At 43.2% G+C, this 11,997-nt stretch overlaps 1 protein-coding gene across 1 annotated transcript; it reads right to left on the reverse strand.

Moving 5' to 3' along the window:
* Positions 1 to 1,344: 1,344 nt before the first annotated feature.
* On the reverse strand, positions 1,345 to 3,200 carry LOC128763454 (alpha-(1,3)-fucosyltransferase 4-like). Its single transcript, XM_053872235.1, has one exon. It carries the CDS (start codon positions 3,198 to 3,200, stop codon positions 2,106 to 2,108), a length of 1,095 nt encoding a protein of 364 aa, XP_053728210.1. The 3' UTR covers positions 1,345 to 2,105.
* Between the last annotated feature and the right edge of the window lie 8,797 nt (positions 3,201 to 11,997).

Raw genomic sequence — 11,997 nt, forward strand, 5'->3', positions numbered from 1 at the left:
TCCCCCATGAAGACTCCCGCTGCTCCGGGGTCACAGACCTTCGTGGAATTGAGGTTGTTTTACACAGTCACTGAGAAGCTCTGTGTGTGTGTGTGTGTGTAATCTTTCGGAGATGTATTACGCGAAAGGTTGGGCCACTTTAGTGTTCAAAGAATCATGTTTCTGGATGTTTAAACTTGGTTTCCCTTCTTCATCTGATGCGGATACAAGCCTCAATGGGAAGTTGAATCTGTGATTGAAACTCCTCATACTAGACACTCGATTCCTGAATGTTCTGTGCTTCTCATTTAAGTGTTTTGTAAAGTATACCATGAGCAGTGAGGCTTGGCTCCGGGATGATGATGTTTGCTGATGACATAATGATTTATAGTGGGTCTAAGGTGAAGGTATGAGCTGAAAAGAAGAGGAATGGAAGGCAGTAGAGGAATTTTGTCAGCGTGATTTACATGCAGTGAAAATGGGAGCTTAATAGACCAATTTATAGTCGACAAAAAATATGGCTCACAGCAGAGGCGTGTAAAGTTATGTTTGTTGGAAAACTACATTTTTAGTTGTGGGGTCGGATATCAGAACTGGTCAACGAATCCCAGTAGAAGCCTCACTGATGTTGTGGATCTTTTTTTAATGTGTCATTGGGAGTTTTCTGCAAACAACTGTACAAGTAACATCCAACTTACGACGGGGATCGGTTCCGACCAACCGGTCTTAAGTCAGATTGGACGTAAGTCGAATGCCATTCAAAATAGCCGACGTGAGGGTTATAGGTACTATTGTAGTGGTAGATGGCTGTGTGAGAGTGAGATGCTGGGATACTGTGCTGCCGTAACTGTCGTACATGTTGCCGGGCTGCTACGTGCTGCGGTGCCCGACATTGAACTAAAAAAAATAAGCATCTGCTGGCCGCGGCCGTAAGTACTGGTGGACATAAGTCGAGCAGGTCGTAAGTCGGATGTACTTGTACTCTGTTTACAAACAGTGTGATCTTGAGTTCCTCCCGATTCAGTCAGTTTCAAGCTACAACATGCTAACAGAAGATCCAGCGAACAAGATGGGTTGAGTCAGAGGTTCGACTTGGTTCACAGCAATATGCGTCAAATAACATTTGACTTGCTTAACTGAAGACAGCAACATTCACTGATGGTTCAGCGCTCCTGAAGCAGTCGATATAGTGGAGCTGTGACAGGTTTTTGGGTTAAACACAATCTGGTGATACTCCTCCCATCGTAGGAGTGACGATACAACTGATCGCAATGAATTGTGATACAGTTATCACAGCAATATATTGTGATTTATTATTTTAAATAACAAAAAGACAATACAAAGAACTTATAATATCTACTCATTCCACATTCGTCGTTAGCTGTGATGCTACTTTGGTGCAACGCTGGTTCGTTGTGTTTGAGTATTTCACTCTAGTGTGGCACAGCCATTGTTTGAATGCCACAGATGCCGGTACTATCTCTTCAGATTCAACTATTATAGTGGGACGCTACAAAATCTCACTCACTCCGCCACAATTTGGATCCTAACGCAGCTTTAATTCTTTGTTTTCTATACCATGTGCAAAGCCCCTGAAGTGGAAACCACGAGACAAGTGTCCGTCGAAGTGGTCTGAAAACATTACAACTGATAGACATCAGCGGTTTGAACAGCTGCTCAGGCTCGTCGTGGGGAACAACAACGTCCTCCGCCTGAGGTGACATCTCATCTGACGGGCTAATGTGTTAATTGTGGAACAGGGCAGAACACAAAGAGGTGTAAATTCAAATGATCCACATCACAGCTTGTGATGGAGTGAATCCCACAGCCACACGCGCTCGTCCATGCTGGCTTCTTCTGCCTGGTTAGACTGACGTGAGAGGACAGAAGGACAGAGTGATGAGAGGCATGGTTTTTTTTCCCCACCGTTGTATTGACAGATCTTATTCAGCAAGAAATAAAAAATAATAATTTTACAAGTCAGTTAAACCATGCTTTAGTTTGTTTCAGTCATGAAAAGTGGTATAAGTTAAAACTCCAACCAGTTGAAGTGGAAGTTTAATAAATCCTCTCATTCTTTATTAGTTAGCAATAGAGATTAAGTAGTAACAGTTTGCTTTATGACATCATGAGTTGAACCAGCGGCTGAGGTCGCGGACCACGCTGGTTCGGCCTCTGGCTCGTTTCACCGCCCTGCAGGCGACGCAGTAGTGTTCGGCCCAGAAGGAGGGCTGGTGGACTCTGTAGCGACCCCTCCAGCTCAGGTGCTGCAAAAGCAGGGCCGGGTTGCGCCTCACCGTCAGCAGGTACCGAGCCAGTTCTCGGACCGTGGGGAAGTCATCCACGTGGATGAAAGCCTCGGCGGGAAGGAACCGCTCGTAGTTCCGCCTGGATGGACCCAGAACCACCGGGATGGCACCAGCCCGAACCGCGTTCCACAGCTTCTCCGTGATGTAATCCGTGTGCAGGGAGTTTTCCAGAGACAGGTAGAACTGGTAGCGGGTCAGCAGTGCAACCACGCTGGAGCTTCCGTTGTCTCCTGGTATGGTTCGACCCGCACGGCCGAACACGTCCACGCTGACGAACCTGCTGAGCTCATCATAAAAGGCCACACGCGCCTGAGATTCTGACCAATTACTGACCACCCAGGCCAGGAGGCGGGGCTTACGCAGGTGCGATGGCGGCGCTGCCCCGAGGCCGTCACCCGGAACCTGCAGCAGGTAACCGTACGGCAGGTAAATATCCGAGTCGGTCCGGTAGCTCATGGTCATATTAAAGACTCCATCCCAGCGACTCAGCTCCGGCGTGTGCGACGGCGACTCGTAGTTCAGCCAGATCCACTTCTGCTCGCGCGGACGCGGTTCCGGAGGCACGTCAATGGCTCCGGTGCCAATCTCCCGGTGATGGAGGATGACGGCGTCGGCGCGCGGGTACGCGCCCTCGTCGTCCGTGAGCGCGCACCCACCGATACGGAAACGCGTCAAACAGTCCGGCAGCTTTTGGCGCTTACCAAACGGATGCGTCCATATAAGGAGCGTCACCTCGGGCTTCTTCTTCGCGGCCACAGATGGAAATGGTTCCGGTACGGGTAAGTAGAGAGGAACAAGTGCCACCAAGAGTAAGAAGCCCACGATAAACAGCCGCAGAAAGGAGCATTTCCCCAGAAGGAAACTTCTGCTGTTGGCTGGAGCAGAGAGGCCCACTGCTCTGCTCACTCCCATCTGAGTCTCCCACCGATCCGTGCCTGCGGGATCCGGACTCTCTCAGGAAACTGCTGGACCTCAGGGCACTCCCAGGTGCCGCTCTCAGGCCATTGTAGGAGGAAGAATAAGAGAGTGACCTTTGCCCCAGCCCGTCATCAGCAGCTGATACAGTGGCACCCTCCTGATTTTATGCCCAGGCTCTAGAAAAGTCTATTTCTGCTTTAAAACTTTTGACGTGGCAGCATGGGGCTGAGTGAGTTGAACCGCTGAATGGGTCTTTTGTGAGGTCCGGCAGCCTCTCCAGCTCTGTTAGCTTGTGTAAACAGCATGGACCGGGGCGTGATGTCCTGTTGATGAAATGAGCGAAGGCGATTTACTTCCTATAGAGCTGTGCTTTAGCACTTCCCATCAAGGATCACTTGGTGCTTTGGAGAGCCAAGTGAGTTTCAGGAAGAGGTGGAGGCTCATCTCAAAGCGACTTAGCTCTTCAGAGGCATTCTGGAGCGCAGATATTGCGATCAAAACAAGGGCACGCTGAAGGATGTGAGTTGATAAATAAGTGACCATCAATGCAAGGATCAGTTTGGTCCCGGCCATCACAGACAAAGGCAGATAGATCCACCTCTGTCCGCCAGTGTGGAAACCTCCAGGCCCGTCCCAGGTTTTCCTTCAAGCTGGAAGACCATCTGCTTTCATGTGGCTGGGTTTGTAGCTTAATGATGATACAAACTGATCATAAGGAACACAAAGATCTTGAACTGCACAGATTGGATCAATGATCTTCTGGTCCTCATGAGTTTGTAACTGTCATGTATTCCTTGTTAAAAACAATGTCTCTGTATCTTAATATAAGGACTTTTTCAGTTTATTTTCCTTCTCCTTTTTATTTTTAAAACAAAATAATATTGTATGTTTTCTTACACACTCATGCACATTTCAATATACATAGCCATAGTTTTTATAGTAATTAAATGCATAAAAAAATAAAATAATAGTAAAAAATATACTGAAAAATATATTATTATTTACACACTCATAATTTATTTCCTTTTTTCCTTGTGACAGTTTGTTCTGTATTTCTTTCTTTGACAGTTGAGTGTCTCTGGTAGATGATAGATCCCATAAATTATATTGAAGAGTTATGGCACTCAGGTGTATCTTCCAGTTGTCACCATGGATGAGTGTTTTTATTCATTGCAGTGTCAGTACTTCTTCTGCTTTGGTTCGCCTTATTTCTTACCCAACGATTGTTATTTTATTGGCTACGATTATTATTAGCACAAATAATTCAAGTGACCTCACAGGAACCACTTGGAAGGAGGTAGCAGCATGCTGCTGCGCTTGATGACCACTAGGTGTCTCCCTGCACAAACACAACTGCCACACTCAGCTTCCTGTGCAGATAATTACCCCCCAAAATATTTTGATTCGACGAGTGAATACTCTTTCATTGCTCTAATTAATGGGTGACAAATAGTGTATGAATGTTTAGTAATCCTTTTAAATCATTTGATTTTGGTTGACATAGAAACTAAGGCGTGGGTGGCTCCTCACTATAGAAGTGAGAATCTGTCAATCCAGGTTGGAATGAATCCAGGCGACCTTTGAGGGCCCAGACAGCTGGTCAGTGGTCAGAAGAATGTGACTCGGACACCAGTTTTTCCCCCCACAGACCCAAAATATGACACAAAGTCTGAATGTAAGCGGAAAAAGCGGCACACACAAGGAGGAGCCGGGGGAGATGAGTCGAAAAGCATGTGTGTCCCCACTGGGTCCTCCTTCTTCCTGTTCCATCCATTCACTTTTCTTCGCCAGAGTCAAAGAAGCAACACACACAAAAAAAAAAAAAATCGCAGAGTGTGTACGTGACTAGTCAACCCCATAAGAGGTTTTGTATTCTCTCTGCATTATTTATCCTTCCTTTCATCTGAACGGTTCTATTTCCAGCCCATAAGTCTGTGTCCTGCCCGGGGTTATCTTCTGTTCTGAAGGAACACGGCAAATTCATAAGTTATAGATACAACATGAGGCGCCGCCATTGCAACATGAACGTTCGACCACAGGAGAATCAATGTGTTCCAGACATAACAGACATTTTACACAGTATTTCATTTATTTAACGGTGTTACTTTGTCAGTTCAACTAATGAACCATTAAGAGACCTGAAGTTGTATTTTCTTGTAATATTTTGCTTAATTTAACAAATTTTACTTGACCTTATCAGTTTTAAAGTTTGGTCTTAGGCCTTTCAGTGACAGTTGTTCTTTATTTTATGGTTATTATTTGAGAAAAAAATGATTTCTATACCTATACTGTAGATAGGAGGTATTTGATGCTAATGTTTACTTTAACTTCCCCTAATAATCGCTCATAAATTACGACTTGCTATAATCATTGACAATGCTGATTTGTTTATAATACTTGAAAATGATTTAATCCCATAATAGTATTGGAGGTCGGGCCGCCTTGTGCTTTTCCATTCTCGTTTTGAACAATTCATCCAGCTGGTGGTGGGGGCAGCAGCCAACGCAAAGAGGGCCAGTCTTCTCAACAGTGAAGAATTCTCAGGTCAAACCACAGACATGCAGCAATTGTGAAGGGTCAGAGGTTCTTCTTTGAGCCCACCTTCATATGACCGTCAATATTTTCCTTCAGATTATTCCATTTTAATTCACAAACCGCACCTATGCGACCTCCATTTGCACACAGTCGGATTGCTCATCTATTCTTTCTTCCATTTCAAAGAATGACTTTTGCTATCAAGCACACAGCCTAGCAGTCAGCAGCGCCGCGCAGGGAGGCATCTTTTCTGTGTTAAAGCACTTCAATTGAAAAGCTGCGTGTCTTTAAATGTGGTTTGGTGCTTCAGTCACGTCTGCGTTTATTGTTAGCTTCCTGTTTGTCAGGAGCAATAGAGCTGTGTCTCTTTGTGTGTTTGTGTGAATCATACCGGCTCAGGGAGAAGCATGCAGTTTTTGATGGGACCCCCAGGTCTTCACTCATCCTCCATATTGATTTTCTCTTACTTTCCGTTTTTGTGCTCCCGAGGGACGGGATGTCTCAATTGGTCTCGGTCAGTGTAGGAGAGTATGAGCGATTGAAAAACACATAGAAGAAGAGGAATTGAAGAACCAGGCAAAAGCAGGGGAAAGAAAAAAAGCTAGAAGTCGCCGGTAAGCGCTCCGATCTCATGGCTGACCCATGACCTTGATCGTGACCTCAGAGGTTACAGCTGGGGTCAAGGGTTGTGTGAAAGTGCCACTGCGGCAATTCACTCCACTGCTGGGTGGCGATGATCTTATGCAGCCGTCCCGGCCTGTCTGCCGTGATCAGTGTTTCGCTGCGCCGATGGCTCCCAGGGGCCACACATCCATCTCTGGCCGCAGGAGACCCCTGAGACGGGGAGCACCCTCCAGGCAGCAAACAACATACGCAGTGGAACCAGGGAAATGTAATGCATAAGGCAGTTTAACTTCTGAGTTGAGAGGCTATATAAATGGAAATGCATCGACAAAGATGCAAAACATATTCTTTTGAAATAAGGACTATTTTGAAAAAATAGGGAAGTAGAAATGTATGTAGATGTATGTGGGGAGAGTCCTATTGTAGTTGAGACCACCAAACCAAAGACCGGGTTGAGACCTGGACTGGAGCAATGAGGGAGGCCAAACCAAGACTAGGCTGAATGCAGAAGCATAAATCTATTAGTCATATTGACACACAGATTTATATCTTAGTGCAAATAAATGGTCTGCATTTTCTTTGTTTATTCAATAAAGATCTGAAATACCATCATTGGAACAGTCTGGTTGTTTGGTTAAGTGTCGACTTGGTCTCAGGCCCTCAAAGAATGATGTTTGGAATTTAGCACAAGTTTGACAACAAAGTGAAGGGGTCATGTGGTCTGAAGATGTTAGTGTTATCAGTAAAGAAGAGAGGAGGCGACGACTGAGGTCAATGGATGTGAACAAAGCACATCAAGAGAATAGTTATGATCAGACTGGTTGGTCAAGATTGATGAATATGCAGGAGAATAAATAAAAATTAGGAAATGGCTTGATAAATATAGAGAATGGTTTACCTTTATCTCAGTCTGAGGTGTTAAAAGATGACCTTTATTACCTGATCAACCCTGAATTGAAGCCATACTTTAAACCAGACTGAAGATTCAGCTGAAGCTAAAGCTTATGCCTCACACTCAGCCACAAACAAATCCCGCCGGGTCGCAGGTGGATGTAGTAAATACAGCGACATCATCTTCAAAAAGCGCTGCTTAATCCTCAGGTCACCTAACAGTGAGGTTCCTCCCCCTTGTTATGTCTGTAAATCCTGTCCATTGATTTCAGGACTAGTCAACTGGCACAAAGCTAAACAGAAGTCCTCAAACCGCCCGAACGCCTTCACTTGATACAAAAACTGACTCTTTCAACTCTGCACAAGCTCTCACCACAAACAGAAAGACAAGTCAAACCAACATTTTGATGAATAAACAAGATGTCTCCCAGTCGCCATGCCACTGTCATGCACATGAACGTGCCCCGTGATGACCTGGTGACCTGTCCCCTGCCTCTTGCCCCAGGTAGCTGGGATAAACTGCTGCCCCATGAAGGGAATGAGATGCAGAAAATGAATTTGTGCTTATGCTAAATGCCTTGAAGGATACTTTTTACACCAAATTACACTTAAGGTTTCATTTCGGTTAGTTCATCAATAACAAGTACATTTTCGTACTTTTGAGATTAACTGTCTGTTGAAGAAATTATGCCGTGTGAACCCAATATTTTGACCAGGTTTTGTGTGGTTTTCAAGAACACCATGCAGAAACACTTTATATAACCTTGGATTATTATTTTTATTTTATTATATTTTATTTATTATTATTTATATAATTATTAAATGACTAGTCGGACCCAATCTCCGAACAGTGAACTGCCAATCAAAGCAGCTAACAGGTTCTTACTTTCAGACTCAGGTGACGGTTGGACGCGTGTGTGTGTGCGTTGGCAGGTTCTCTTCACCTCAGACTCTTTGAACAGTGTTGACAGAAGTCCACTCTGACGTCACTCCTTGATCCTAACTGAACTCAGTCAGTAAAAGTTTGCCGTGAGCGGCTCATATCTCTCTTTAATAATCCTCCACTTGAGACTCGGAGTTGAGCTGCTCCTTTTTTCCATGACCTTACCAGGACAAAGACAGAGAGAGCACTTACACTGACTTGTCAATAAACCACTGAACAAAACATAATGTAAAAAGAGGAGTGCACCAAACCTACAGCATTCATTGGGCTTCATTTCCGCGAGACTGTACGCCTCAACACGATCCGCCTGCTGTCCTTGTCAAGAACAATTTATGCAGTTTCTCTCCTCTCTAATTTTACCAAAGAGTGTAATAAAAGCAGGAGGGAGGGGGGGAAACCCACTCAGATCATTCATGCTAGACATGAGAATCTGTAGCAGGAACATAATTTGTAGGTAGTTTGATAACTTAGACTCTCTTACTTGTTCCGACTCACACTGCAGGGCCCCCTACTGCTTCAAAGTGATCCACAGCACATGGAGCTTCAGCCAATTCCTTGTGGGGATTCTGCTGTTTGAGAGTGAAGACTCGCAGTAAAAATGTATCTGTAATGTTCACAGCTTGTAGACTTTTAGAGTGCACTTCGCTCAGCGAGTCTTAATGATCGCAGAAAGATCCCACGACTTTTACTGAATTCAGACATTGCCCTGGTGTTATTAAGAGTGTAGCTGGCGTTCGGTGTCGCCGACTTCAGACTGCTTATCCAACTATCTTATTGGATTAACTCATTTGGTTACCATTTGTGTTACATGCCTTAGTAGATAACATCTCCGATTTAATCTAATAAAGGACAGGGCGACTGTGAACTCCCATTAATCCATTGTAATTACACTTCTTATTACTTTAGTAAGACATTGATTCATCTTTGAGTAAATGTTCGGCATCTTTTCAAGTCTTCTGACATGTAGTGAATCAGTGGTTGGGTTATTAATTTACCCAGAAATACTCAATGTGACATTTCAAATTTAACAAGCAAGTTTGTACATGAGTTAGGTCATAGCTCAGTTAGCTTTTGCTAAGACTATCATGGAGGTTCCAACAAGAATCCAGCTGACCTGTAGCAGACCAGTGATACAAGAAACTCATTTTTCAAACTGGTGTATGTGTTTAGTCTGCAGCGAAAGATCAGAAGACATTCTGAATGGGGAACTCATCTTGTCATTTGGGGCCAAGGCAGGCAACAAATTAAGAGGTTGCACACAGCATTATCTGAAACTTAAAAGGAGCATTTTCATTGTGTTTGCTGCTCAGCTCATCAAAGCAAGAAGATGACAAACATGCTCACAAGAACCCATATATTGGGAACATATTCTTGACTTTCATCTCCTCCTATGCACCTCCTGCCATGCTCTGCATTAGGTTCCTAACACAACTGATCGCTTCTGATATTTACCTCTGTGGACGACTTTATTTTATTTTATTTTTTGTTTTGGTTTCTATTGTATTTGTTCATTACTGCATGTTATTCCAAAGCAGTTTCCTAGTTGGTTGGCTCCTGACTGACCATGTCAATAAAGCTGACTCTGATTCTGAAGGAGAAGTGGAAGACAGCCAATGAGATTCATGGATGTTGTAAATAATGGCAAGAAGAAGATAGTTGAGACTTAAGAGGATAACCAAGGTCGGTTGAATGAAGTAGACTCAAGATCGCGACCAACCATGGCAGACATGACAAAAATAACTTCTGTTCTTCTGAGGATGACTGCTAACTTTAATTTAGATTGTAGTTGTCTCAACTTTATCATAGTGTAATAGCTGAGATGAATGTTTTCTAATAAGCTGCTGGTTGGCCCTTCGCTGTTTATTAAAGGTCCTATCAACATGTTTTTTTTCACTACATCAATAACATTACTACGCTGTGAAGATATGCATTTTAATACTTCTCTGTTTGTCTTGGTGTCTTTTACTCTACTTAGTTCATCCGATTGTGGGAACAAAGCCACGACGTGTTCGTCCTGCATGTGTGAATGATCACAGACCGGTTATTCTGGTTTGGTTTAATGATAGATAGATTCACAAGTCTGGAAGGCCGGCGTAAGGAAATGATGATTAACATGGTGGAACATGTTGAAAATGTGGAAAAAAGCCAAGAGTGGTGACTCTCTTTTCGTACAGGGATTCTAAAGAAGCAAAGAAAGCATCAAAGCAAAGGTCCGATTATGAGCTTGTCCGGCGCCTTCAAGTTGAAGGCATGTGACTGAGTGTGACATGTAACTCAAAACCAATACATTATGTCTAAAATACAGGAAATATGTTCCTATCGGACATCAGAGCAGAGCATTCATATTTCTATACATGACCGTCTTAAAATTAAATCAAGCAATGTTCGCAATTTAGAGTGACCCTGGCGGAATAAAGAGCCCACCTTTGTGTCTACATAAGTGGAGGGAATGAGGAATTATCTGCAGGTTATTTTTAGTCAATGCAATTACAGTTCAGCGGCTATGAAGTAGTGCACAATATTTTCGTCAGAAGCTGTTCATATTCAACGAGGCTGTGGGCTCTGAGTGTTCAATGAAAAAATAATGTGATGTGTTTTAAGGTGCACCAGGCGGCACATTTTGACACAGGAATTTAGGGCACTTCATGCATACAGTTGTAATTAGGAATTCTTTGCATATGCCCTCCGAGGCACATCCACATAGTGAGCGGGTCAGGGGACATGGTCAGCTGGACCGCTGCCCCCGGGTGAAGTGGGGTTCACAGCATCGCTCAAGGTCATTCTATTACAGCTATAAATGCACATTGACACCCCTCACCACCGGGCTGCCTTAGTGCCACGCCGGCCATGCTGGATTATCAACAAATCTTATTTGATTAACTAATCTGGCGAACATCTGGGTTTGAAATGAACGCTTTAATGGGCGTATTTGCATTTCTAATTTTATCATTGTCAACTGAACCAATAGTAAATGTTAATGTCACCTATTCTTGTTTTGGATTTTGGGCTTTACACACTTCAACTAATACTGTTGAAAACTGTTGAAAAAAAGTCATGCTGGCTACTGAATGTGTTTTTGACCCCCATGTGCTATATCATCTTTATTACAACTAGTTTCATACATGTATATAAATATATGCCACCATCTTAATATCAATCTTTAATAATAATAACGGGTCAGTGTTTTTGGTTATTGATAAAAACCTTTAGATGTAGGTGTGGAATATGTACTAAGGTATATTTCCAGTCCTTCCTGTAATACATATTTTTGTTTTAGTTGGTAAGTAGTTACTTTGTCGAATATACATTATCTTAATGAAGAATTCTACAAGGATTAATAGTAATTAGTAATTAATTATCTCATTGTAAACAATCATTAACACGGTAATAACTTCATGAATTAAGGGTTATCACATCATGATTGTGTAAAATACATCGCGCGTAATTTTCTACATAAAAAAAATACATTTTCAAAAAGAACCTTATTGAGCTGTAACGTCTTCGATTAGAAGATCCCTGTGGTGGATTTGTTTTTCTTTCAAAATTCGCCGAATCGCCTTAGTGTTGTCACGAAGCTTATTAAAACATGATTATAGATAATTAAGGGATAACAATGTGTCGGGGGGAAAAGAAGTGAGCCAATACGATATTTACCTGTAATAACTGAATGTTGATAAAATGCTATTTAAGCAATTATAATGGCGTTATTAAGGTAACACACGCATAAAGTGACTCCGTTCCGTACGCAGTCCGCTCTTCTGAGTGATCTTGCTCTCTGATCCGGTCCGGGTGTTGCGG

Source organism: Synchiropus splendidus, chromosome 8 (assembly GCF_027744825.2).
Source record: "Synchiropus splendidus isolate RoL2022-P1 chromosome 8, RoL_Sspl_1.0, whole genome shotgun sequence".
NCBI lineage: Eukaryota > Metazoa > Chordata > Actinopteri > Syngnathiformes > Callionymidae > Synchiropus > Synchiropus splendidus.